Source organism: Anopheles merus, chromosome 2R (assembly GCF_017562075.2).
Source record: "Anopheles merus strain MAF chromosome 2R, AmerM5.1, whole genome shotgun sequence".
Lineage (NCBI taxonomy): Eukaryota > Metazoa > Arthropoda > Insecta > Diptera > Culicidae > Anopheles > Anopheles merus.
In genome coordinates, this window is record NC_054082.1 from 37,158,062 (window position 1) to 37,184,382 (window position 26,321).

A 26,321-nucleotide genomic window follows, 5' to 3' on the forward strand; every position below is an offset into this window, starting at 1 on the left:
AAAGTCAAGAAGGTAGCAGTAGAAAAGTAACTCGACAAAGAAAAAAAACAAGCTTAAAGCGAGCCTCCATCCATGGAGGGCAAATTAATCGCCCCCATCACCCCCCTCCCCCCTGCACCAGAGTGCGGAAGATCCCGCCTTTTCGGCTCGAAAGTGAAAGCGTAATGAAGTTTGCTTTTAAAGTTTTGCCAAGCACTTTTCTCCGAGCGCTTTGTGGCATGCAGCACATTATCTCTGCGGCAGTGGAGGTGGTGGTATTTTTATGTGCGACGGAATGCCGACCTTGTATGTGTGTGTGTTGTTTTTTTGCACATCAAATAAGATACTGGACCGGGGGATTAATGTCGCAAATAATAAGTCTTGCTTAATTGGGTGGCCTATTACGGTGATAGCGCTTCGGCCCCCGAAAAAGCTTCGTTCAATTAAACCCTTCCCTTACCGTTTTTCTGTTGTCTTTTGTCGAGAATGGGCGTATAAACTCACAACCATGTGCACACACACCGATTCATTTGGTTCAATTCTCTTGCACGCTCCTCGCTAATTCCGCACGGGTCCAGCCCGGGGTACATTTTAGAAGCCCCAAAAACTGTCCCAATTTTACAAATTATTCTACTAAATTATTCATCCCCAACTAATTAAAGCCACCATTGTTTTTGGTGATGCAAAACACGAACGTCATGTATTTTCCGCACAATCTAGCCCAGCCACCAATGCCAGCACCAGCCATCACACGGTGCGGGTGTCGGCTAAAGTTTTACACGAAAAACACACCCAACCATTCCCTCGCGGCGCGTCCCCTTTTTCTATTGGCCGCGCATGGAAATTTCGTCGATGCTTGTGACTTGAAACTTTTCCTGACCAAAGGTAGCAGCAGTGGCAGCAGCGACAGGTATGGCAGCATTTGTGAAATGTCATTACCTATTCAGTTTGTTAAACGGAAGGATTTAACCCCTGGGTGCTCCACCCAACCACCCCTCGCGGTGGCTCGCTGTAGTACGCAGACTAGTGGTACAAGATAGCGACAACGCTTAATTAACGATGGTGATTAGCAAATCGACGCAATAACTTTCCCACCGTTCGTTCGGGCGGGATCAAATTTAAGACCTCCGCACTTTCCTGTCGCGTGGTTCTACCTTTCTACCGTTCTGTCAGTCCTCCTAACCCACACCCCTCGCCCCCTCCCCCAATTCTACCCCATCTCTCCCACAGCTGCTCACTAACAAGGGCAATTCAAGGTACAACCCCTTTCTGATTTTCATCCTCTCTGACCTGCTTATCTCCTACTATCCTTTGCCCAGGTTACCCAGGGATGAAATCGAGCGAATGCAAACCGCAGCAGCTGACTGCCATCGGTAACCGGCTGCTCGACTGGTTCTCGGTCATCATGGCCGACAGCAAGAAGCGGCGCCAGCACCAGCAGCAGAAAAACAAGGTACATTTCCCGGCCGCCTGCAAGCTGGAGGCGCGCTGGATGTTTGGCCATCTCGACCTGAACAACGACGGCGAGCTGTCGACGCAGGAGCTGTACGATCTCGAGCACGACCAGAACGAGCGGTGCATCAAACCGTTCATCGATACGTGCGATCTCGACCAGGACAATACGATCGATCCGCGCGAATGGTGCCGCTGCTTCGAGAAGACCGATCGCCCGTGTGCCGCCGTCCGGCGACGCCTTGGTAACGATCTGAGCGGTAGGTTATGAAGGGGGTTTTCTCTTGCTGTGGAATGGTTTATGAGTTTCTTTTTTTTTCTTTGTTGGCTGCCAGGATCTTACGCACCCGATTGTGACAGTCAAGGATTTTACAAACCTACGCAGTGCCATCAGGCCGTCGGTGTGTGCTGGTGCGTGGATGAGCATGGTGTCGAGTTTGCCAACACGCGCACGCGAGGCAAACCAAACTGCGGTAAGTCGTTCATTAGTTGCATGTTAGATGCGTCAATTTAGTTTATGTTTTGTTTGTTGTGTAATTTTAACGTTTAAGTAGTGAGTCAACCGTTCTCAGCCGTTCCCTCGATGCAAAGAATGACTATGTGGCTGCGTGGTTCTAAACAAGTCTCGAAAGCCTGTTTCAGCCGATGTGATCGCATAGGTCACTACCCCAAAATACTGCTCACTCAATTATTCGAAAATCAAACATGAAAGTTTAATTTAGCAATAAATAATGAAGCACCATGCGTCTCCATCAAATATAAACTACCAGGCGCCTCCATCGCTTCAAACTCCAACCGTTTTCTATGGCACATGTGTCCTTGAGATATTTTTTTAATTAACTTTCAAAAGATAAAACATGAACATTAAAAATTTAATAAATTTGTTCATATTTTTGTTCAAAATTTTAATTATGAGCCTTATTTTACTAACGCCATATACGACAAGGACTTTTAGGCATGCCTTTAGTAATGAAATTTATTACTTTTGCAGAAGAAATCATCAACAACGCCACAACGCTGAACTCCGACGACGAGGACACGGAGGACTCGGACGACGATGACGACAGCCAGGAGGGCAGCGCCGATCGTTTGCTGGTGTTTTAAAACGCTCCACCGGTCGGTCAGCAGCAAAACCAACCAATCGATGTGGTTCCTTTAACATTTCTTCCATCTCTATTTGCAATTCCGAATTCGAGAAAGTTTATTACGTTACTGCTTTAGTTACGATTGGAACATGTATTTGTTTTTGTTTCTAAAGGAAAAAACCCAGAATCTATGCATTCGTTAGATCATTCCATCCAAAGACACCCAAACCCGCAGCAAACCCCTGGCTTGCGGGGGGAGAGGCGTATTTGGGGCGTGTATTAATTAAGGCAACGTATAAGCAACGGTGGATTAGACAAATCAGCTCCCATTTCCCGTCCTAACCATCCCGTACTGTACCAGCGTAGTAGTGCTGGGCTGGGCAGATGGTGTTTGCGTAATATAATTCACTACTAAATGAAACCGTTGTTTAAAGAGAATACCCTGCAGCCCTCCCTCCCCCATCTCCTCTCCCCGTCACCACTCTGTATCTTCTTTCTTGCCTTCCTCTTTCTTTTTTTTCGCTCGTACGCCGCTATTACGAGAATGTTGGAAGTCAACCCAACCTCCGTCTTACTGGGTGCAGAGGAAAATGCGCGAGACGTTTGCTGTTTGTTGCATACACATATGCACCGTGTGTAACAATCAGTTCATACCACTAGAAACCTGGAAACCATACATTCCAGTTTTGCACCAGCACCAGTATGTCGTCCTTTTATGTAAAAGCAACACATCTGTAAGCAGCGCGGCAACGCTTGGAGCTGCATTTGGTACGAACCGGGTGCGTTCTTGCAACAACAGACGCGATAAGAGCAAAAGTCGAGACGAGATGAAAGAAGGCAAGAGAGAAAGAGATAGAGAGAGGGAGATAGAGCGCATGAGAAAAAAAAAATAAGCTTATGAAAGGAACAGCGACATACACCTTAACTTTTAGATACTAAGCCCAAACAACAACAACAACAACAAAAAACAACACTTCTTTAGTGCTATCCGTCTTTACTGCTGCAGAAGGCGCTGCAAATTAGTGAGTGTGAATGTTGCATGCCGAATGTTGTGTGAAAGTAACAAAAAAAAAAACTTAGAGCACGCAGACAAACTTAAGCCGGCCAGAAAATCAAGTTTGCAAGGGAGAAAAAACAAGTATTACAAGATAAGTAGTAGCGACTTTTAGAAGGTAGAGTGAGCAATGCAAATGCAAAATGCCTGTGCAGAATATTGTATGTTTTACGTTTTGTTTGAGCGTCCCTTGCGGGGCCGCATACATGCTGTCCATTAGTACTGTCATCAACTAAATTTCGCTCCAAAGTGCTCGAATTTGCAACGGCAAAAAACGCTGTTTGCGAGCATCGGTCACTACACACACTACTATCCCTTGAAACAATGCCCAAAGCCGCGTAGTTTAGTGTCAACGCATAGCACGCTGTACAACTTGTATGTATGTAAGACCTTGCAGGATGTTGCATTTTTGGCACGGCATTTACACCACGAGCTATTGTAGTAGGCTGAAGGAAGAATCACACCGGAGCTACATAATTCATTCGCTTAGAAAGGCTCGTCTGCCATGGCAACATCAGGCAAACGCCTGCTAAGGGGAAAAGCGAGCAGGACAAATAGCCATTATTTGGATCCTTCTGAAGATGATAGCTAATTTTAAAGGAACACACACATACAAAAATCAGTCCGTTCCGCTCATGCCTCCGCTCGACAAACAGTGTCGCAACACACAGCCGCATCCGTGTGCGTGTGTTTCTTTTCTGTGTATGGTGTGTAGGGTTGTACTAAACGGTCGCTCGATACGATAAAGTAGTAGAATGGTTACATGTGCTTTTTTAGGCGTGCGATCAATCTACCGGCAGCGTGCGTACGCGTTCGCTATGATGCAATAGAATGATTTTTGCTTACACTTACTGCTAACCATTGCTAGCACCATTAGAGGTACGTGGTCAGTACTAACAATTACTCCCAACTCCATAGCATCCAATAGTCCGGCACACATCACAATGCACCATTGACAAAGTGGAAGGTTTGTAGAGACGAAAAACTAGTGAAACAAAATACACATAACCCATCAACATACCCCCGCGGTTGTTCTACGCGCTCGCTTTGCGACGATTTGTCCTTCAACATTTTGACACTCACACATGCACAACACACGTATGCAGTACCAGTGCACTACCACGCATTAAATGATCACCCTGCCCATTACGCACCGTACAGCGTACACCAACCGTGCGCGTGTTGCTGCGTACACTTCACGCTGGTATTGCAATGAGTGGTGGCAAAAACATACACGATGGATGGTAACAATGGATGTACTATTTGAGATAAAAAAGCAGAAAAACACAACCAAAATGAAACGATGTTGTAAATCTAGCAGCACACGCAGCCGCAGTAGTAATAGGAAGTAAGTCTGCAATTTAAGTTAAGCAAATTCACCAGGAAAGCATGTAGAGCAATGTGCGCTTCATCTGACTGGGGTCTAAAATACCTTGCTTGGTGGGACTTGTTTGATCTTTTGAAACACATTTGACGTGGATACATGTTTGTATGTGTATGTGTCCCTTATCCCCCCCCCCTCACCACGTTCCTAGCGGATTCATGTCTTTTTAAAACAATTCTTCCTGTACACAACGTTCCCACACAAGCACTCGTAGATAAGTAAAATATGGAAAGAAAACAAAAACTGTTTGGTTATGTTGATGTATCGCATTTGCGCTGGATGGAGCTTACATTGGGAATGATTCTGATAGTAAACTCGTTTAGTAAACAAACAGCAACAGTCAATAAAAGAAAAAAAACTTAGTCATAATTACCAAACCAATGCATCTACCAAATCAAAACATTTTGAGCTAACTAGAACCACACACTTCATTAGTAATACAGGCAACTAAAAAAATAAAAGTAAGAAGCAACAGTACTAGAGCAACTACCACCACCATCATCAACACAGCCTGTCAGAGCCGTTTGAAGCAAACTCCTACCACAGCCAACTACGAGGGACACACTTTTACTAAGCCCCGCAAAACAAAAGCCCCAATTCAAAAACCCATCTTGTACCTACCAGTAAACGCTTAATCGCAGCAAACCTGTAATTTCTGCTCCACCCACTGACACAGCTCGAAGAGGAAGAGGGAAAAGGACAGCAGCAACCATTCCTCGTTTTGGTGTTTGTGTATGTAAGTGTGCGGTGTGATCGTGTGTGTGTGTGTCTGTGTATGCTTCAATGAGATAGGGTGAATCACCATTACCACTAAACTAACTGGTTTAAGAAGTAAGAGTAGAATCAGCAAACCACAGAGACAGAGACAGAGAGAGAGAAGAAGCAAAAGATGTGCAAACCAAGGGGGAGCAAACTTTACCACATAAGCTGAAAGAAAAGGAAAACCATCGACCGAGGGGCCGTGCGCGTGTAGGAAGTATGCAGCATAAATACTACTGGGTGTGCGGTAGAGAGTGTGGGCATGGGCAAGCAAAGCGAACGGCATAACACAAAATAAAATCAGTAAAGTACGACGAATCTTTGGACAGATAATTTGCACGCATCGAGTGTGAGTGGCGCTTTTGTGGTGTATGAAAGAAATAACGGTAAAACACGGAGGTTCGATCCGAACCAACCGGAACGAAGGTCGAACTCATCAGGAAAGGATAACCGATGCTGAGCGCTACGATGATCCATGATGCAATGGTTCCAAAAGAATATACTTCGTCAATGGTTGCTATGATTTACCATTGCATATTGGCCTTTCCATTATTCCTGCGGTAAGTGAGATCCAACACTTTTCTGGTGGTTATTTTTGCCAGCTACAACAACACATTCCCATCGCTAGTTTAATGAATTCCTTAAGCTCAACTAAACTTACGGGATACCCTCCTTATCGAAACTCTACCAACGAGTCAGAAATTTCACAAAGCAAAATGTCACTGTCAATGTCATGAAAAAAATCAGACTGAAACAAAATCCATGTCAGCTCCAGAGGTAATACTCAAAACGATTGGTGTGACCACTGCATGCTTCGTGAGATTTTTGCGACCATCGCTTGGTCAGTCACTATGTCATGACTTTTTTTTACTGTGATCAGTTTTGCAAAATGTCACTGACATAGTCATGACGAAATTCTGGCTGAAACAAAATCATGTCAACGTCACGAGCTCTACTGTGATGATCAACGGTGAGACTCAAACAGTTGGTGTGACTATCACATGCTTGATGACATTTTGTGTAACCAGCTCACGGGCAGTCACTTGGTTGCGACATTTTCTGTCGATGATCATCACGATAGTCATGAGATAATTGCGGTGCAGGTGAGTGGTTTCAAGCAACAAAATGAGCATTGTTTATCGCTCTGTTTGACTCGGCAGACCGACCATCAAACCAGACAGAACGCGAAAACATGCTAATTTTGCTGCCTGGGACCACACGCCAAGTATATTCCAAGAATGTCGTGATTATCACCGACAGAAAATGTCGTCTAAACAAAATGTCACCAAGCATATGATTAGTCCACCAACTGTTTGAGTCTGATAATCTTAGTTGTGTACATGAGCTGATTTGAGCTTCGTTTCAATCATGAGTGTTGGTGACGCACTTTCATTGAGTATCAGCAATCAGCATCAAACTACAACGGATATGATCATTGTTTTTGTTGATGAACATCTCCTGATGCTCGTGACATTTTGCAGCATTCGTCAGAATTATATTGTACAGGTTCTGAAAACCATAAATTCCTTACTCAAATGACTCGTAATCGATTCCACCTCTGACAATGCCAAAATACCACAATCTTGTACATTTTCTTATTTTTTTCCAACAAGTACCAGCGCAAATATAATATTAAAAACGATATTAGTCACATTGCACAAAGTTTCTTTTAATTAGCTGGAATATGAATATAAATATGAGAAATCAATTCTAGTTCTGTACTGTCTGTACTCCCCAATTGTTTCCCCTTCTTACACATTTATCTCTACTTATTTAAACTACATATACCCGGGGAAACACCCCCAACGCACTGTGTTACACATATATTATTCACCAACAAACATCATGCATATCGATCGAAACTGCACACTGCTGGTGATAATATCACATTGTGCGAGGACGAGGACGTGCTGTGTTTCATGCGATATCGATTTCTATACCCTTCCATCACACTGACCCCGTATCTGTGCCGAGCTTCACTCCTTATCGATGGCTACCTCGTTGCGCAGCCGTTGGGCCAGCATCTTGCGCAGCTGCAGCGAACCTTCCGGCGGCTCAACCGGTACCGATTCGGTTTCACCGTCCAGGAACTTCTGTGCCACCTGTGCCGACGCTGGGCGTTCGCTTTTGCGTATCGTTTCATTCAGCTGCCGGGCCCGCGCCTGCTTCTTGATGGTCAGTATCTTGTCCCGCTGGGTTCGCAAATACTCCTGCCGCGCTTTCATGTCGTCCGTGTTGATCTAAACGCAGGGCAAAGGTTAGGAATGGAGTGAAAGACAACAAAGCAAAAAAAGTATCACAAACCTTTTCCTGGTCGAAAAACAAATTCAAGCGCTGAAACTTATCACTTTCCGTGCCCGGCAGCCCTCCCTCAAGCGTACCGGCCAAAGCAGACGCTTGCGTTTGATCCGTTGCACCACCGTCCCCTTCTGTCAGCAGCGGTACTGTTAACTCATTTTCGACCGATTTTAAAATATCCTGCTCAATTTCACGCTCCTCGGGCGTGTCTTCCGCAGGCTTCAGCTCCGACCCAGTATCACCAGCCTCCCCTCCAGCCCCATCAACGGAACCTTCGTCACGTTTCGAGGATAGGCTTTGCGAACGGCGCTCGATAAGATCCAACGCTTGCAGCTGCAGCTCGACGTTGCGCTGCACCATCATGCGTATGAAGATGCGTATATCGTTTGCGGCCCATATTTGCTGGAACAAACCCTGATGGAAGGAGAACGTATTGCCACCGGACTGATCTGCTCGGTCGCTGCTGCCACCGGATGTACCGGCGGATGCGGCGCGTGCCCCACCCGCCCCGGCACTTCCCAGACTAGCGACGTGCCGGCCCTCCAGGCAGGCAAACTCGAACTGTTCCGGCGTGATTTGCATCTCCTCCATGAACGAACCGAGCATGTAGTCGACCAGATTCTTGTACTCATCGTGCACCTTCCGGAAGTCGGGATTGTTCTCGTCCGGCTGCAGGTTGGGATCGAAAACTGTAACAACAAAAATCGAGAAGATTAGTAGTCACAGTGGCGCGTCTCAAAGCTGCTTTACACTTACTAATCGATTTATCCTCGATGAACGTCTGCAGCGGTGCATTCCATACCGGACCGTGCAAAAAGCACACCAACGAATCAAACACCCACGAGTTGTCGTCCGCCATTTCTTATGTAAACGCCACAATTGGAGCTGCCGTACCCTTTCCTTGTTGTTTGGTTTTCCCTGAAACAATTAAAAACATGTACAATTGCTCCAAAATAACGATTTGCAGCACGTCGAACGGATACATACCTTTGCCACAGCGCAGCGAAGTACTGCAACTCACCACGATACGCTTCGCTACAAAGCAACGCACCGTACTGTTTCACTTTGTTTTCCTACCTATCGTTACCATGGTGACGATCGGGGGTATTGTTTGACGCGCTCACGATTGTAGACACTGCAGTTGGAGCTGCCGCCGCCGCAGGGCAGGTGACTCAGCCAAATGTTAACCTTTTGTAGGATACCTCACACATTCACACACCCAAACGAAGGAACGCCGCATAATGACGTTTAGCTGGTTGTTTGAACCACATTTTCTCAACCCGTTGGTAATCTTCTTTCCAAAACCGCAACCTTGCAGTCAGCGCAGCATTATATAAATGAAGATAAAATAAAACAAACTCCACACACTCCACAGATTTGGTTCACTTTTTCAGCCGTGTAGTTTTGTATTCTTTTTATAGGTGTTTTTTTTTGTTTTGTTTTGTTTTGTTTTGTATCTGTTGTTTGTATCCTTTCCTTTACTTTTTAAACCTTTTGTTGTTATTATTATTATTCCTTCGCCTCAGCAGGTTTTCCAGCGCAGGGAGGGAGGGAGGGGAGGAGAGTGGGAATTCGCGCGGTACTACTATTTACCAAATACTACTTATTTATATCATATATTATTATGTGCCGTTTTTCACGACGGATCTATCCAGACGATGCGGTGCTCGGTGATACATCCACCTATCGTCTGTTATATATTTTTTTGTTTGTTTCTTTTTTTTATTAGTCCTTTGCTGTAGCAGCCAAAAACATCTTACGTCTTTCCTCCGAGCTTCCCCTTTTCTCCCCTTGGGGTGGTTTTTTAAAACACAACTATTTTTCAACGCCCACCATGCCTTTTTATTACTACTACTACAAGATGATATTGCAACCCGAAACGGTTCTCAATCTTCTTTAAGGTTGTGTTTTGTTTTTTGTCCCTCCCCCTGCAAAGAGCTGCCCTGCCCGCTCCTACCTAGAGCCTGCGCCGGCCAGTAATTATTCCTTAGGCTTAGTAGAACTTCAAGCTGCATTTAGATTTTTGTTTGTTTGTTTGTTTGTTTTTTTACACATCATACAGAACATATAATGTTTACTTCTTGCTTAGTGCTTTCTATCAATCTCGTACGGTACACGCACTGCAGCACAGTGTTTGCGCCAGTGCATGCCTCCCCGCGGCCGGTGCAGAATAATTCTGCGATCAAAAAATTAAATTTTTTGTCGTTTGTTTTGTTACTCCGTTCACGTTTACCTAAACACAAGCGAGAGAGAGAGAGAGCGAGAGAGACCCAAACGCGGGGGGTTTTGGGGTCCATCTCCCTCTGCTGCACGACATCTCCATGCTCGTACACGCGCCGCCGCTGTCGATGACATGTGGACCACGATCGCTCGACGTGCTGGAGAACGCAACGCATTCCACCCAAAGCCCCATCATAATACAATTTGAGTTCTTTGTTTATAATTTAAATCAAATTGTTTTGTTTTATTTTGTTTCTGTCGTACATCCGTTTGTTTGACCTCCATTTCCCACCTCTATCCAACGTAGCAAAAGTGGTATAGGAGCGACCGTAGCATATCGATTATCGACTTCTGTTACTTTATTACAATTATTACTTTATCTTACCAGTTACCAGCTTCCAACACGCGTGCTTCTTATTCGCTTGTTAGGGCAGCTCCACCATTTCAAGATGGTTATATCAAACTCGTCTTTAAAAAAACGCACAAAAATCTCAACGAACTGATCCGTTTAGGTGAGATTTTTGATTGTTTTTTTTGTTAAGCTGTTGTGTGCAAAGGTGTTCTTTAATCACCGAAAAGATTTGCTTTAAATTAATCCTCTTTGTCCTCTTGTGTATGCATGTCCTGCTCGCAGTAGAAAAACAAAAACTCAAAACTGTTAAAATCTAACCCATGTTAGGACGTATATAGTATGTACACTGCGTGTTCATCAAATCTCAGAACTGTATAGAGTACTTTCGTAAGCGGGAAGCATTGATCGTACGAAAGGTATTAAGATCATGCTTCTTTCGGTTAGGAAAGCAGTGCCGTTGAACAACTCAGTTCATTCGCCAACAAAACCCTTCTTCCTCTAATCGTATTCTTTTTTGATTATATACCTCCAGTACGCTTGTGTTTGTGTCGATGATACGCAATAGCACAACATTGCTCTAAAGTTTCCTCACACTGGACAGATGTATAATTACAACCTTTGCCGAGAAAAAAAAGGAAACTTTAGCACAACATTAAGCAACGAATCCGCGATCCGATCTGATCGACAAAGCGTTTCAGTCATCATTCCAAAGGAAATCATTTCGGTAATTTATCAGCTGCCTAAAATGTTGCCTTTTTGCAACTGCTTCAAGATAGAGAGGGGTCAAAGCCAGAAACAGGATAGCGGGAGCCAATTCTGGGTAGCGTGCTTCGAGCTAAATAATAATTTAAAAACGTACTACACATATAGTTTCGTATGTTTCTATATTACTATATCAACGCGCAACACTATCACCACCCGTTCGATTGTTCACACTCTCCCTTATATACTCGTGGTTCCGCTTTTTATCGTTTCCTCTGCTATCAAAACGAAGAAGAAAAAAACACATACACACACACAGATGGACACTACACAGAAGAAAACTTCGAATGCTATTATTAAGTTACGAGATGTCGAAGAATTACTAGTCGTGTATGCCTTTCTTACCTATGTACCGTTGTCTCGTCCTTGCTTTCTGATTTTCTTACTAAAATAATGTTGTTTTCGTCATTTGCGGGAGTTATGCTTTTAAATACCAGGGGATTTTCTTTTTTCTTGTTTTGTTTTAATCACATTTACAAATGCTCACCTGCCCCCGTTCGCTGTGCGCGTGCCTTTTCGTATTACTGCACCACACACTTGCCACGCTGCTTTGCTCGCCCTTTTGCTCCACTACCAAACAGTTCAATTGCCCCCGTTGCAGCAGCACACGTGTGGTGTCCGTGCTTCCACTACAACAACACACATAGGTCAGTAACCTCCTTCTGCTTCAAACACACATACAATCATAGTCGAAGGGTAGTTAAAAGAAAAAAAACTGTAAACCTTACACCCTAAACAAAATTCATTCCTTTCTTCATTCCTTTCTGTTCATATTGTTCTACGAAACTATCGCAAACACAGCTTGTTACTATTATGCGCGCGTGTGTGTGTGTGTGTTTAGCAAAATGATCAACAGCCCATCCCACGAATGAATGCAAACACCGTGGGGATGAGGTGTGCCTGATGCTAAGGAGGGGTCTTTTTGTCCTCCCCGCATATAACTTAGAATGTTTACAAACGAATCCAATTACTAACTGTACATTATGAGTCCAGGTGCTGCATATACTGCGCATATATCTCTCTCCAGAACGCGTCAAGCAAGTAAATCTCACTCCCACACCCACACACGAACCCTTTCTCGTCGCGTGATACAAACCGGACCTCGATCCATCATCCTTAAGGACGATTGCGAACCGAGCAGAAGAGAGGGGTGATGGAAGCCGAGAAAGCAAGTAAACTTTAATCGTATCGATCTAACGTCTTTCGTCTCATTTTGCTTGTACTTCACCTACACCACACCAACGCGCCATGTCTCTCTGGCACACGGGATGGTTATGAAAAAACGTGTGGAGAAGATGTTGGTTTTCGTTTATGTTTTTACCATGCATGTATGTATGAGACGAGATAATCGCATTTCCTTTACAAAAAGCCCCTTGCTTTCCGAAACAGCCTCAGTTCTCAGCGATCGAGTTTTGGCTGCCGGCTACAACAGCAGCAGGAGGATCACTACCGTTAGCTGTAGTCAATGTAATATCTATATCCATTATATTCGAACAGTCTAGTCTATCCCTTGCCAGTACGCTACCGTCCCTGCAATCCTGCACGCCGCCACTGTCGTCTGCCTTTGCCTCTGTATCGCATGGCGAATTCGACGCTGTGCGTAATTCGTTGCGAAACGCGGAATTACTGGCAACAGCAGCAGCAGCAGTTACAGCAGAAGAAACAAGGATCGCATTGGGCGCATCTGTAGTGTTGGCCACCGCTACTGCCGCATTCGTAGTAGTTGTGTTGGTTCTAATTGTAGTTGTAGTAGTAGTAGTGGTAGTAGTAGTAGTAGTAGTAGTATTAAAATTATCCATAGTTATGCTATCCGCCGCTTCAGATGATGCTGATCGATGGCGTTGTTTATAAGGAGGGTGCGCGGTTGAAGCTGAATCATGCTATGCTATTCTCGCCTTCTTTTGTGCGGGACTACTACTCTCGTCATCCTCTTCCTCGTCGTCGGAATCGCCTTCGTAGTCAACCAGCCCCTGGGGATGAAACAGAACGGATGAGGGTTTAGTAGAATGCCATATTTCTTATCATCTCCAAATAAACCCTTTTCTCTCCCGAACGCTCTAATGTAATGGTAAACTACAAATGAAACTCTCTGGCTCTCTTACCTTTTTCAAACCACTCACCATGGTGGTTGTGTTCGCTGAGGAAGCGGCAGAAGCAGCGCTGGATAGACCTGGCTGGGACGTAAGATCCGCTGCAGTACCAGTGGACGGTTGTTCGACGGCGGGTGCCGAGTCCAGGATGGGAGTTGTTAGCATCGCGGCCGCGGTGTTTGCCATTTCAGGACCATTTGCATCATCGGGTTGCTTCCTTTCCCGACTGCTGTCCATATCCGATTGTCCAATCTCAACACCGCTCTCATCGGTTACCATTGTGGGCAGTGGCACATCAGCACCAATGTTGGCTGTGCCATCGAGCGGATGTGACTGTCCACCCTGATGCTCTGATAGAGGTTCCGTGGCTATTCGCTTCATGCCTGTTTCCTCCACCGCGACACCGAGAGATTCGACGACACCGTCTTGCGTGTGGGTACTGCTGGCGAGATTTGCGGTGGCCGATTGACAATCGGCTGGCGTCGCCGCAGCGTCGGTGTAGGCGGAACACGCTTCAGCAACCGGAATGGACGACAGTGTAGAGGAAGTGGTCGATTCGCACCCGCTGCCGGTCTGGTCGGTTTCGGCACTGGTGACCGGAGTGTTTTCTACATTCTCAACCGAGCTCGAGACTGCCGTAGCCGTGGTCGATTGTAGTTGATACACCGAGGACAGATCGCTCTCACCGAGCGCACTCACCACCAAGCTGTTTGCATCGTCCAGCGCAGATTCGTCAGCCGGCGTAAGATTTGCGCTGCCGGTGCCATCCTCACCCAGCACGCGATGCTCCTTGTGGTGCGGATCGTGATTCACATCCGCCAGCGCACTGACATTCTCCGCCACCGAAACCGAAGACGACGATTGAAGGCCATTGTTGTTTGCTACGACCGCCGCAGCAGCGGCGGCGGCGGCAGCGGCAGCAGCAGCAGCCTGGGCAACTGCATGTGAAAGACAGTTCGGATCGAGCGACGCGGTGTGAAGATGGGCCGTCGATGCCGCTCCAGAGCTGCCGCTATCATCGCTTCCCTCGGTACCGTTGTTCATGGTCAGCATGTGGGAGGTCGCCGCCATATCGTCGGCCGACGTTGCGGTTGCCGTCACACCGCCATGCATCTGGGACGATAGCTGATGGGATTGAGCCGTCGAAACGGCGCCGCTTCCATACTTTGGACCGTTCAAGCTGCTGGCCGTGTCCATTGCTTTCTTTTCGAACATTTTACCTACGCAAAGCAAAAAAAAAACAAAAGCAAAAGGCAAAAGCCCGGTTAGCTAAGCCCCTTGTACTCGCATGGTATGCTGCACTATAACCTACCGATCGTTGAGTCCAACTCCGGTGCCCCTGCTTTGCCGGCACTTTCGGCGTAGTCTTCCTCTTCATTGAACCAGATTTCCTCATCTTCGTCCATCTGTCGCTGATCCCTTCGGTACCGATTGCTGTTTCGTAGGATGGAAGGAACACTGTGGCGAACGAAATACATACAAAACAAGACACGGATTTATTCGATATTGTTACATGAATCGAAATGCTGAAAAGATTCAAAACACATACCTTTCTAAATTTCCCTTTTCCTTTTCTTTCAGTCGATCCTGCTGCTGATCGTATTTGCTCTTCAGTGTCTTGAACGTCTGGACGTATTGTACATCATCGAAGAACTTTCCGAAACTTTCCACGAAATACGTTAACAACGATTTAATGTCTTCTTGTCGGATGAACTCGAACAGCTCCAAAATGGCCGACTCTAGCAGATTGTAGCGGCCATTGTTGCGAAGAAACGCTTCCACCACCGGAGCGAACAAGTTCCCCTTGACAATGTGCCTAATGAAGCAAATCAGGGAATAAAAACAAAACATTTGTTAGTCTTTTCTTTTATCTACGAATGCACGCTCCAGTGTGCAAAACAGGTGTGTACTCCACTGGAATCCAACACAGCCAGACTTCAACAGTGCACCAGTGCACTCTTTTACTACACTACTCGCCTGTTGTAAAATTCGTCCTTCAATGAAACAATTTTGCGCAGAAATCGGAGCGCTCCCAGCACGAGGAACGTGTGCACGCTGTTCATCAGTACCAACACCTTGCGCAGTAGATCCTTGTTGATGATACAATTCTTGATGTGGTAGGTGTGATGTTCGACACAAAACGACAGCAGCTCCAGCACCACGCCCAGCAGCTGCACCACATGATAGTCTTCATTCGTTGGCTTATCCGATTGTGTGTGTCGCAGGAGTGGGGCTACAGGAAAAAAAAATGCACAACAACGTCCGTTAGTTAGCATGCAAGAATCAAATCAATTTAATACGGCTTCCGCCTACTCACCAATCAGCGTCTGTATACTGTGCTTGTAGAAGAAGTTCAGAAAGTCTGACTTTTCCGACTTGTTGGCAGAGCTCAGCATGTTTTCCGGATCTAACAGGATGCGCAACACGGTCATCAATTGCACGGCACCCCCGAGCTCCGGTTCGGAGTCCGAAAGCAGCTGTTCGATCGCTATGTTGATCAACGTTTGATCCTACGAAAATACGCACGCCACACGGCATTATGTGTAAAACATGTTTCGAAAAAAAAAAACAAACAAACACAATTTTGCTTTCCTTACCTCATCCGAGTCGGAATTGTTGTACTGCTGCAGTGTGTAGTCCCGCACAACCGACGGTGAATATTCCACGATCGTCGACAGTATATCGATCGAGGCGGACTTTGTTCGCTTCTCGTTTATGGCTAGTGTTATTTCGAGTGCCGGCAGCACGCCCAGGCTAATGAGCGTTTTGAAAAACGTCTCCTTGCCCTGCGGCTGCAGGTACTGGGCAAAGTTGCAAAACTCCTTCAGAAACAGAATGCTGTCGCGCCGCTTCGAGTCCGGCGTTTGGGGATCAGTCAGCAGCGCGAACAGCTCGTCCAGAAACTTGTCGTCCTCCTGGATGAGCGTCACAATTTCCACCTTGTTGAAGAAGATGAACGACGACAGTGTGTTCAGCATGTTGTCCTCGAACACGGACGGTGTCGGCAGTACGATGTCCTGTATGTACTGCACCCGATACGTCTGGTGTATCTTGGCCAGCAGGTCCGTGTTGCGGATCGGTATTGCCTCGCGAAACTTTACCAGCTTTTTCAGATACTGGCGATGGTTTTTCGGCGAATTGCCGGACGGATCGTACTCGAGACAGCCGACCACGTCGAAGATCGTATCTTCCGCAAACATGATCTCGAACAGGCCGTTCTTGTTCAGCAGGAAGATGTTCTTAAAGATCTCGTACAGATAGTGCAAGCCTTCCTGGTTGTCCAAATCTTCGCACACCCGAAACAGCCCGATCAGCTTCTTGATGTAGTTTTCCGATTCGATTGCCTGGGCCAGCTTGTCCTTACGGATGGCCGACGTCAGGGCGCTGGCAATCACCTCCGATATGTCCTCCAGCCGGCTAAGCTCGCACGGGGGAAGCTCGATCGGTGGCGCCGAATCGGACATATCCTCAAACCGTTCGTCCTCCGACTCCTCCACCACATCCTGCGTGATTTCTACTGACGGATCTTTTCCTTGCACCTACGACGTTACACGGCCAGAACCAGAACCAGAAATGAACCAGAACCAATTAGAGTTAGCAAATCAAGCGTGTCTTTCGAAACCGCACAGCGTCACAACACCCACGCTGGACATCGTGGTGCAGCACTATCTTACCTGACAAATTTTCTCCCATATTTCATCGCATCCTGCCTTCTCCTGGAAGCTGAGGGCCAAATCGAAATTGTCACCCTCGCTCCAAACGATGAGTGTGTCCTGCTGTTTGTGATATATAGTGTCCGGATGAATTTTGCTCTCTAACAGCATCGAACCATCGTTTTCTGCATGCACAAGCAGCGATACACCTACGTGACACAAAGTTGGAGAAGAAAAAGAAAACGAAGGGCAAAAGTTTGATAAGCAAACGATCCGCCGATCATGTTCCGCCCCGACGGAGACCTAGAACGCACAAACGAGGACTTACCTTTGACGCGATCCACGTAGCTCGATGTGACATGGCCCGTTCCTCGATCATCCCACTGGCGATCTGCGTTCAGGGCGTAGAGCTTCACGCGCCGTCTCGTGTCGGTTGTCATGTTGCGTCGACTGCCGTTAGCACTGACGACGGGGCCGTTACTATGGTTTCTTCTGTTTCGTCTACAGCAACTAGCGCTCGATTCTGGGCGACTGGTAGTATTGCTCCTGCTGCCGCCGGGACTATTACTACCGCACGCGTCCTCTGCACCCTCAACAGCTCGCTCTCGCAGCTGCCTGCTCAAGGTGCGCTGCTGCTGCTGCCGATGGATATCACGCCGTTTACTACGATGCGAATCTGCCAGTCGGTGTAGCTCCTGATGGCGTCGGTGGTGGTGGTGGCTGGTGGTACAATAATCGTAGGTAGTAGCCAAGGAGGAGGAATGTTTTTTCCTTCGTTTCTTCAGTATTTTGCGGTCGACGGGATGCTCGCTGTACTCAATTGTTGCTGTTTCAGCCGCGCCGATTGCGTTCGTTGTACCGCACCGTACCGTTCCCGAGCGGACTTTAGAACCGGAACACCGGATCCAGACTGTTGATCGTACGGCAGCGGATGGATGGTACGATATTCCTTTCTTCGATGCGTGCGTAAAATTGCCTCCAGCAGCGAAATAAACTATCCTTACAAATGTAAACAATTATCGCTGTGACGTATTACTCCGGTGTATTCTATTAGCGTTATGAGTCCTCTGGGCCACACACTGTCCAAACTTTTCTCCTTATTACACGCACGGATACACACACGCACAAACGCAAACACATACACTTTAGTCACTTGATCGTTGTTGATGTTGTTAGTTTCACATCCGTTTGTTCGTCGAAATTTCGGCAAACAGCAGTATCAATTCTTGTGGTGGCGGCACTACACAAATCAAAACAGCGAGTTACGTACGAAGTTCGTTGATTTCAATAAAACGGATGATCGTCCTGTAAGAGGAATAGAAATACCATTAGTATTACGCGCACACACGCACCCGCAAGTGGTAAAAATGTTTAGTTTTGATTTCAATTTTACGATTGTTTAAAGATTAACTTTACAACCATTAATCTAACATTATTTCCCTCAGCAAAACCCACAAAAAATACGTCAAAATCACGCGTTCTTTTCGGGGAGGAATTAGAGTGTGTGTTTACGGTTGCCAGCAGCAAGTTTGTTTATTATTTGCCGATACCGTTTTGCACATACGGCGGCACAAAAAGAGTAAGAAGTAAAACACGCAACGCGCGAAAACGACACACAGTCATACACATCTATCCATTCATTCATTCATTCATTTGTTCGCCCATTCATACGGCCGGTCGCAGCGGTGCTCATTTATTTGTGATTTGATGTAAGTTACTCCTACTGTATTCAGATGGAAGGGAAGGCGCAACAACACTCAAACAAGAAAATGTTATAAAAATATTTAAAAAAAAACCAGGCCACCAAGTTATAGGTTTTTTTATTGCATTTTCTAGAAATCAACGCGCACCATTTTCCATAATCTGATTCATATTACAGTAATTGAAAAAGAAAACTAAACTTTTCCTACCCAATCTGCTAATACACGTTGAAGCGTGTTTCTTGTAGCAACATAACATATACAGTTACAGAATACAGCAGCACAAACACATGCACGCAGCTGTAGGGTTACCATCCAACGAACCATTCATCTGGGCTACTATGACGAACAGTTGTTATCGCAAAATAATACGCGTCACACGCAGGTAGGGTACGTGCAACCATTGATCGTAAGATTACAGCAACTTCTTATCGCTGACTTGTTATCGCGTTCAAGAACAAATTACGTTCCACCGGGCATCAAATGCGGAGCCGCTGCCACTGACAATTCCATCTAAAAATCATATACTGATTGTTTCACCACTAAAATGCATTACGTATAATTCTTTGCTTCATCGACGCACTGCCCATAGGGTCCAAATACAACGTCTGATGCATTGCTGTACACAAAACAGGTTTTCTTTCTGGTCGCGGCTGCTGCTGACCTGGTCAGTCGATGTAGAAACCCGTTGAGAAATTTCTCTTTTTTTCTGGATGAAGCTAACCGACCGAAGAGAGGCAGAGGCACTGAGAGCTGGCTATTGTCTGCCGGAGTATGCCAACGCGATCGCAGAGACGTTGGTCAAGACGAACAGTTTATTTCAAGCTCAAAAAGGTATCGTTAAGTATCGTTCTACACAATGCCCGCTACATGAAACGTGTTCGGTCGTGATAGTAGCAATCGCATACAAAATTGTAACATACGATTCAACTTTGAAATACTAGAAAATAAATACAACTTTCATCAAAAATGCATCTCAAATCCGGATTGCGTGAACTATCGAAAACAATAACAATATCAATAATAAAAGTTCTCCACGGCGGCTGACCTTCAGGAGGCTGATAAACAACGTCAAAACAAGATGGCAACACATTACAGTTTCGGACACACTCGAATACAGCAACAGCAGCAGCAGCAGCAAGCCAGACCCGCGCGGCGCCCAAAGCACGAGCACTTTTGCACCATTGCCGGTCACGCACACACATACACAGACATACCCGCTCCAGCAATGCTTCTCTCCCAGCCCAGACACGGCGGGATTATTGTTCTTCTTGCTGCTGCTGCTGCTGCTCCTGCTGCCGTCGTTCGTCACTGTTTTCGCGGATGATTCATACGCCAATGTTGTGTACCAGGTTTGTGTAGTAGGAAGATACCGAATTGAATCGGCTACAGAAACACGCTAGTCTGGGAGTCCATTATGTTAGCACTCCAGACTTTTAAACTTTATAGCTGTATAGAAAAAAGAACACTTCACTTCAGCTACTACGCCACACAGTGCACAGAGACAAACAAAAACCACCAACACATCGACATTCCAAAGGGGTCGCTTTCTCATTGGGGTATGAGAGAGCGCCAATTTTAGACTCCCTAAAGGAAGCAAGAAACCAAATTGAAACCCTACGTTTGTTTAGTTCCCTTCTTCCAGCGGTTTGGCTGTGCGAAAATGTAGTAAGCAGATACATCCCACCAACTTCCCCCATGGCCACTTAAAAGTTATGTGCTGTGATTCGGATCGCGTGCGTGAGTGTGTGTGTTAGCGCAAGGGCCGTTTTTCGTGTTCTTTCATGAAACACCATGAATTAATACACGTCGATTTTCACGGAAGTAGACACCGCCATGGCAGCGACTCATTAGCCACTCCTATCCAATGAATGACGCACACCGCCGCTTCGTTGCGGTAATTTAAATTCTTATTTACAGTAATTCCAATACTGCTGCACTCTGTGCTTTTTTAAAAACCAAGGTGTGACACGATGATGACTGGATGGCGTACACAGCCCGTTTTACAATTTGCCGCGTAGGCCATGCAAACTCTGCGGCATGTCAGAGGCTGCGTGAAAAAAAACTGCAAAACTCGCATACGCAATATTGCAGCATCAGGTCAGGGGGCGCATACAAGGTCTCCACGCTACCCCATACGCTCAGCCAGACAGGTTTGGGGGAAGCTGGCTTGCATCTTGTCCTACCACGAGGACCAAATCTTGCTCTGCTGGCCATAATCGCACCACCCGTGTCCTCCTATTACTTGAAGCGCTTTTTCACATCATTTCTCACAGAGCACACACATACATACACACAACACACGGCGTTTGAACGTATGCATGGAGCTGGCGTGTAACACACGGCTGAATTAATCACCCCATCATCGTCATCGTCGCTACCGCTTCATTTGTGTGCATCTGCAATCAGTTTGGTATCGTGATTTCGGGATCGATTTTGCTTTCCTGACCAAATTTGACCAGCTAAGCCAGCTTTTTTCGTAGGCATCTCCACTTTCTATAAAAGTGATCAAATTATTTCCTTCCTTTGCGCTGCTGGAACGTACTCTGCTCACGCACACATCGAACCCAGCGGCAGCCGAATGTACGCACACCGCTACATTGCAATGCACGCTCCGTACGCTGCTTCACCTCGTACACAAACACACGCGCGTCAGCACAAACACCTCATCCATACACGCACGTACACACACACACATACACACATAAATGCACTTCCATCGGCAAACTTTGGAGTATTCTTCTCGAGGTTTACTTCTTCGTTCACACGCACCGGGGAACCGACGATTGAGGTTCGCGTTCAGAATATACGCCAAAACCCCAAGCGAACCACATACGCACGCACGCATACAACTCACACACACACACATACACACCCCGACAGCCCACGTTTGGGGAGTGTAGCACAATTATTTGTCTACTTAGACCGTACACAGGTACAAGGTGCAGGTTTTTGCAGAATTGTATTAAATCGTGAAACTGTACATGAAGTTTCCGATTTTCAATGAAGCAAGCGGTAACTGCATCTCATCTCGGTTAGGGTTGCCCCGATAAATGTTGGAGGCGTCGATCGATTTCGGAGACCTGGTGCTCCTAAAACCACACAAAATCTATTAAATCATGACGACACACATGCACACCATCGCCACTTATTCCACCCTCGCCCTTCAAAGCCCTGAACCACCCGTGCGACGACGACGGACATCTAAGGGAGGAAAGGGAAACGAAGAAAAAGCCTCTCTAGCCAAGAAGAAAGTAAAAAGACTCACACGGCTCGACGTACGCTCGACCTCGGCAACCGCAGCAACGCGCGCACACATACACACACACACAAACTGCTGCTGCTGGTGGTTCTGCTGTTCCGGAGAATGAAACCCGGCTGCTGTTCTTTTGGCCGGCCGCACTCCGGCAGCGGGACAGCGCGTATATGCAGACGAAGCGTTCGGTTCCGGTGCGACTGTCGCACGGGGCCCTTTGTTTGATTGCGCGATTCACCACCGAAAAAGGGACTTGTGTTTCCACAGAACACACATACACACACACACACGCTCGCGCGGGGTGTTGCCAAAGCGGTGGACGTACCACAAATCGGAAGAGAAAACCTCGCCTTGCCCCTCTGCGCTTGCCGTTGATGCTGCCTGCCGCCGTATAGATTTTCACCCCCCTCGGCCCTTGATCCCGTCGAACAACCAATATTCGACTCGTTCCGTAACAATCTGAAGTGGCAAACCGTGCGCAAACAGGATCGCTGTCTGCGGCTTGCTTACGTACGTGCAATCACACAGCTCGCTCGAACAGACGAATTCTGCAACTAGCTTCTTTTCCGTTTTAAAACTTGCGAATCTGGCTATCACAACATTTACACCGCCATATTGGATTTTTTCTCGTTTTCGCCTACTGCTTGTAGCGCTTTGGCTTTTTTTTGCATGCACTGCCCGACTGCTCGACTGCTGTCCGAAATCATCCGGGCAGTGCTTGTGGGTTTTTTTGCGGTGACATTTTAAAAATATTTTATGTACATTTCCCATCACTACCAATTAAAATCCACTTAGTTAACATGAAATTTAAATAATATAAACAAATTTTGTTCGCTATTTACTTAAATTGCTGGATTACACGAAACAAAATGTTGCCCCACTTGGCGAGCAGTAACTACAGGTATACCCCGAAATACGCTATTCAGGCGGACCGGAGGCAATAGCGTACCTTGAATAATAGCGTAAATCGTATTTCGAGGTTATCTGTCAAATTTTAGTTAATTTTCGTATAATTTAGCTTGAAGTGGTTGGTTTTAGCCAATAAATTGGTTATTTGATCTGATTTTAACTGATGATTAAAATTTTATACCTTTTTGGTTTTTAAATTTCAATCAAATGGAATTTATTTTGCATTTGACATTGATATGTGTCAAATTATTACAATTTCCTCAAAGAACTGTCAAATTTAGAAAAGAGGGTATTGTGAAATCGTGTATATCAAGTATGGCGTATATCGGGGAATACTTGTACTCGACAGTGTGGCCAGATTTTATTTTGGCAGTTTTGGATAGATGCGTCAAAATTTTATCGGTAGTTTTCGGTACGAGTTTCAATTTATTTTACCAGGACTTACAATTTCATCGAATCTCATGAAGTACAGACATGGGCCTTAGTTGTCAGTGTTGAACTTCTGATTCTATTCGCTAGTGTTTTCTTTATTTCATATTGAGTTTACTGTATTAAATCAATTGGGAAATGGTTTTATGACTTTTCGAACAGTGTTATGAGAAAATCTGTGATTTTCGGTAAAATAAATGAAACATCGGTAATTTTAGGGTGGCATATAAAAAATCGGTAAGAATACAGATAAATCGGTATTTCTGGTCACTCTGGTACTTGAGTACCCGGTTATCCGTGCTTTGCCGGTTCTGTCGGAGTGTGCTTCATAATTTCCTTCCTCTTCTTACTTTTTGCCTTCTTTGTAGCGCCGCTGTTTGGAAACAACAATTAGCAAAACAGAATCGAACCCTCGCCCTCTGCTCGGCTTCTGAATGCCAAATTGTTTCCTTTGCCGAAATGGTGTTTCTTTGGACAAGTGCTGGGACTCAAATACACGTTAAAATAGTCCACAAATCGACCAGCGTGCTGCAGCTTTCCGTGGAAAATGTGGAAGCCCATCGGCAGCGGCACACTCTGCTAGTGCTGGAGCTCGGAACACTTTTCTGCTTTGCAGTTTGTATGTTTCTTTTCCGACTAAATGTCCTCCATGCCTTGTTCGTTCTACCCATCGGTACGCTTGTATACCTGTACAACAACGTGATAAAATCCGAAAGTCTGGTGTTAGTCAAGGATTTTGCACTGCAATGTTCCACAACATTTGCGAACGGGGCGGTACGCAACGCTCTGATACCGATGGAATATGTGCAGGATATCGTAATCAACGAAGTTTTCTTTAACGTAAGCACCGTATTTTAACGCATGTAGTGTATGCAGCGCGAGTCAAATATATTTTTTTATTTCTAGCTTAAAGTAATATTCGTGCTGCAAGTACTTACAAAGGGGCATTTATTTCGGAAGAAGCCTGTTATAACGCTTCTGCAGGTAAATGCAGCACTTCTATTGATCTCCTTATCTCTCCCACACTCATATCCTTTTTTGTCATTTCCACAGCAACTAAAACCAGCCCTTCCAAGCCTGAAAATTATTTACACCGAGCTTCACTCCGTTCTCGAGCTGCAGAATTGTTGACGAGCCGGTGGCGACCATTACTGTTCCGTAGGGAGAGCTTGTGCATTATGTTTAGTAAATTGTGCACCTCCTGAACGCCAGCTGCTGCATCTGGGGCGGGAAATATTTGTTTCGGTATCCGTTCTATCTTATTCAATTCCTGGACCGGCTGTTTCGGCACACACACATCGGTATCATTCTATGTTTTAAGCAAGCAGGACCAAAGACAAACACAGTCAGGCACAACGAAATATGTGCAATAAAGATAATGCATACTTACAATCAGCTGATTTTCAATTTCACATTCTTTTAGCAAAAGTTTTTTATAGAGCGATGGAATAGTCAACCGTAAGGTCACGACGGCATCCTGTAACTCGCGAATTTCATCCGACACCACAGTGTTTGATTCTGAAACGGAATGGCTTTGATTATAATTTTATGCACCAACGTCGTACTAATCTTTGATCGTATCATACCCATTTTAGTAAACTACAAACGCCCAGAAATGGGAACGAGTTCTGGATATTGAATTGTTGAGGGTTTACTTTCCAAACAATCTGAAGCTGAGCCAAACATAATCAAACACAAACGGTCAGTCCGCAATGAAATGTCACAACGTTTATAATAGATGATTTGAGAGCTGTGAGTCTTCATTCAAACTGCTCGAAAAGGTATCCATAGGGGTCGATTACACAAAACCGTTGCTGTGTGAAATGGTAGTGAGGCAGCGCTCTGACCAACAAAAAGCGTTCAAGTATTGAATTCTGACTGTATTTAAACAATCGTATTGTCGTTCTAGTTCTAGCGAAGCATGATTTCAATGCGAAACCATACAACAGTACAGAGAGATCGTGAAAGTCATAAAAGCGAAGAAAAGCTCAACTGGCTGGCTGTGGCTCAGATGACGCCACAGTTTTAATGTTTCCGCACGCACGCCGGTAGGAGCGATTACCGCTACCTTAGTGCATTTGTGGCTCTTTGGAACACCCTTTTTGATTCCTGAGGAATGACATTTAAATTTCCAGGCGTAAAAGCTTAATTAGGACTGCCGGCCGGCGGTGTGCTGAAATGTTTAAAGTTTTCGTAAAAGTCCATGTATTTTTCGTAAAAACACAACGTTGCGCGCGTGACAAAAAGTAGCTCAATTTAGCAAACAGAGCTACATGTCTCGTGTGACATTTCTGCCTCCACCGAATATCCATCAATCCACAATTGAATTATTCAGTTTTTTACGAGCCAGACTAATTCAAAACTCAAAAAATGAATTTGAATACATTGTAACTTATTTTTCAATGTTTTTCATTAAAAAAACATGTACATTGACTGGGTCAAATGAGCTACTTTGATCTACACGGACTGAATTTTTGAGCTACTTTTTGTCGCGCGAGTCTTTGTCACTCTATGTCTATTTGAACGGTAAAAAAAAAATTGTTGCCGTTTAAAATATGAAGTTTCACGCACACGAGCTATCAAACGTCAGCGCTGGCATTCCCGATCTGTGGTGTTTGGGTTTTTAATTATCGTTTTCTGAAAAATGGCTGGTGATTTTATAGAGATACGCCAAATTGATGCCTTGCGAGTTCTAAAAAAAGTAAGCTCAATATCCTAACTAGCAAAATAAAAATATTGTTTCAACCGTATATAATTTGCTCCTTTACCCACATCAACTACAATCTGTATGATTTATTCTATAAATGGTCTAAAATAAGTTTAGTTATGGATCAGATGAATATTTTTAATTTCCTACAGAAACCGGAAAAATACACCAAATTTCACAAACCGTTTACTGCAGTTTTGAACGGATATAATTCTCTTCCGCACTTAGCTCA

The 26,321-nt window shown here is 45.4% G+C and overlaps 6 protein-coding genes across 13 annotated transcripts in view; 2 read left to right on the forward strand and 4 right to left on the reverse strand.

The window, feature by feature from the left end:
- Window positions 1-6,032, forward strand: part of LOC121589970 (proteoglycan Cow) — an 84,063-nt gene extending 78,031 nt beyond the window's left edge. For all 7 annotated transcript variants that reach the window (XM_041909269.1, XM_041909275.1, XM_041909271.1 and 4 more), the window contains 3 exons: window positions 1,299-1,691; window positions 1,767-1,904; window positions 2,423-6,032. In XM_041909269.1, the coding sequence (XP_041765203.1) occupies window positions 1,299-1,691; window positions 1,767-1,904; window positions 2,423-2,535 (644 nt within the window). In that variant the 3' untranslated portion in view covers window positions 2,536-6,032. The remainder of the gene's footprint in view (window positions 1-1,298; window positions 1,692-1,766; window positions 1,905-2,422) is intronic.
- Window positions 6,033-7,259: 1,227 nt separating this feature from the next.
- LOC121589971 (cilia- and flagella-associated protein 36) lies at window positions 7,260-9,081 on the reverse strand. Its single transcript, XM_041909276.1, has 4 exons — window positions 8,999-9,081; window positions 8,768-8,929; window positions 8,018-8,700; window positions 7,260-7,953 (listed from the first exon to the last, which is right to left on the reverse strand). The coding sequence occupies exons 2-4, from the start codon at window positions 8,868-8,870 to the stop codon at window positions 7,690-7,692; spliced, it is 1,050 nt and encodes a 349-aa protein (XP_041765210.1). The 5' UTR covers window positions 8,871-8,929; window positions 8,999-9,081; the 3' UTR covers window positions 7,260-7,689.
- Window positions 9,082-9,514: 433 nt separating this feature from the next.
- On the reverse strand, window positions 9,515-22,696 carry LOC121589969 (serine/threonine-protein phosphatase 4 regulatory subunit 3). Its single transcript, XM_041909268.1, has 10 exons — window positions 22,559-22,696; window positions 17,417-18,393; window positions 17,110-17,297; window positions 16,033-16,974; window positions 15,753-15,945; window positions 15,413-15,668; window positions 14,985-15,251; window positions 14,748-14,893; window positions 13,448-14,655; window positions 9,515-13,315 (listed from the first exon to the last, which is right to left on the reverse strand). Exons 2-10 carry the CDS (start codon window positions 17,526-17,528, stop codon window positions 13,226-13,228), a joined length of 3,402 nt encoding a protein of 1,133 aa, XP_041765202.1. The 5' UTR covers window positions 17,529-18,393; window positions 22,559-22,696; the 3' UTR covers window positions 9,515-13,225.
- On the reverse strand, window positions 12,737-13,144 carry LOC121590714 (bypass of stop codon protein 1-like). Its single transcript, XM_041910618.1, has one exon. It carries the CDS (start codon window positions 13,142-13,144, stop codon window positions 12,737-12,739), a length of 408 nt encoding a protein of 135 aa, XP_041766552.1.
- LOC121589973 lies at window positions 19,848-24,774 on the forward strand. 2 transcript variants are annotated; one of them, XM_041909278.1, is made up of 4 exons: window positions 19,848-20,140; window positions 23,751-24,222; window positions 24,289-24,366; window positions 24,436-24,774. In XM_041909278.1, the coding sequence occupies exons 1-4, from the start codon at window positions 20,112-20,114 to the stop codon at window positions 24,511-24,513; spliced, it is 657 nt and encodes a 218-aa protein (XP_041765212.1). In that variant the 5' UTR covers window positions 19,848-20,111; the 3' UTR covers window positions 24,514-24,774. The 2 variants fall into 2 exon arrangements, with proteins under 2 accessions (XP_041765212.1, XP_041765211.1); XM_041909277.1 differs by lacking the exon at window positions 19,848-20,140 and adding an exon at window positions 23,411-23,619.
- LOC121589974 lies at window positions 24,252-25,155 on the reverse strand. Its single transcript, XM_041909279.1, has 3 exons — window positions 24,969-25,155; window positions 24,773-24,900; window positions 24,252-24,691 (listed from the first exon to the last, which is right to left on the reverse strand). Exons 1-3 carry the CDS (start codon window positions 24,970-24,972, stop codon window positions 24,467-24,469), a joined length of 357 nt encoding a protein of 118 aa, XP_041765213.1. The 5' UTR covers window positions 24,973-25,155; the 3' UTR covers window positions 24,252-24,466.
- Between the last annotated feature and the right edge of the window lie 1,166 nt (window positions 25,156-26,321).

What these genes read in the sequence shown, in the direction of transcription:
- LOC121589971 (XM_041909276.1), bottom strand. Translation starts at nt 8,870, where the DNA reads ATGGCGGACGACAACTCGTGGGTGTTTGATTCGTTGGTGTGCTTTTTG. An exon ending in CATCGAGGATAAATCGATTA is followed by an intron (nt 8,701 to 8,767) that starts GTAAGTGTAAAG and finishes TTGTTGTTACAG; the next exon opens with TTTTCGATCCCAACCTGCAG. An exon ending in TGTTTTTCGACCAGGAAAAG is followed by an intron (nt 7,954 to 8,017) that starts GTTTGTGATACT and finishes CCCTGCGTTTAG; the next exon opens with ATCAACACGGACGACATGAA.
- LOC121590714 (XM_041910618.1), bottom strand. Translation starts at nt 13,144, where the DNA reads ATGGATAATTTTAATACTACTACTACTACTACTACTACCACTACTACT.
- LOC121589969 (XM_041909268.1), bottom strand. Translation starts at nt 17,528, where the DNA reads ATGACAACCGACACGAGACGGCGCGTGAAGCTCTACGCCCTGAACGCA. An exon ending in AAGGACGAATTTTACAACAG is followed by an intron (nt 15,252 to 15,412) that starts GCGAGTAGTGTA and finishes TTGCTTCATTAG; the next exon opens with GCACATTGTCAAGGGGAACT. An exon ending in GAAAAGGGAAATTTAGAAAG is followed by an intron (nt 14,894 to 14,984) that starts GTATGTGTTTTG and finishes CGTTCGCCACAG; the next exon opens with TGTTCCTTCCATCCTACGAA.
- LOC121589973 (XM_041909277.1), top strand. Translation starts at nt 23,549, where the DNA reads ATGAGAAAATCTGTGATTTTCGGTAAAATAAATGAAACATCGGTAATT. An exon ending in TCAACGAAGTTTTCTTTAAC is followed by an intron (nt 24,223 to 24,288) that starts GTAAGCACCGTA and finishes TTTTATTTCTAG; the next exon opens with CTTAAAGTAATATTCGTGCT. An exon ending in CTGTTATAACGCTTCTGCAG is followed by an intron (nt 24,367 to 24,435) that starts GTAAATGCAGCA and finishes TCATTTCCACAG; the next exon opens with CAACTAAAACCAGCCCTTCC.
- LOC121589974 (XM_041909279.1), bottom strand. An exon ending in AAATTGAAAATCAGCTGATT is followed by an intron (nt 24,692 to 24,772) that starts GTAAGTATGCAT and finishes CTTAAAACATAG; the next exon opens with AATGATACCGATGTGTGTGT.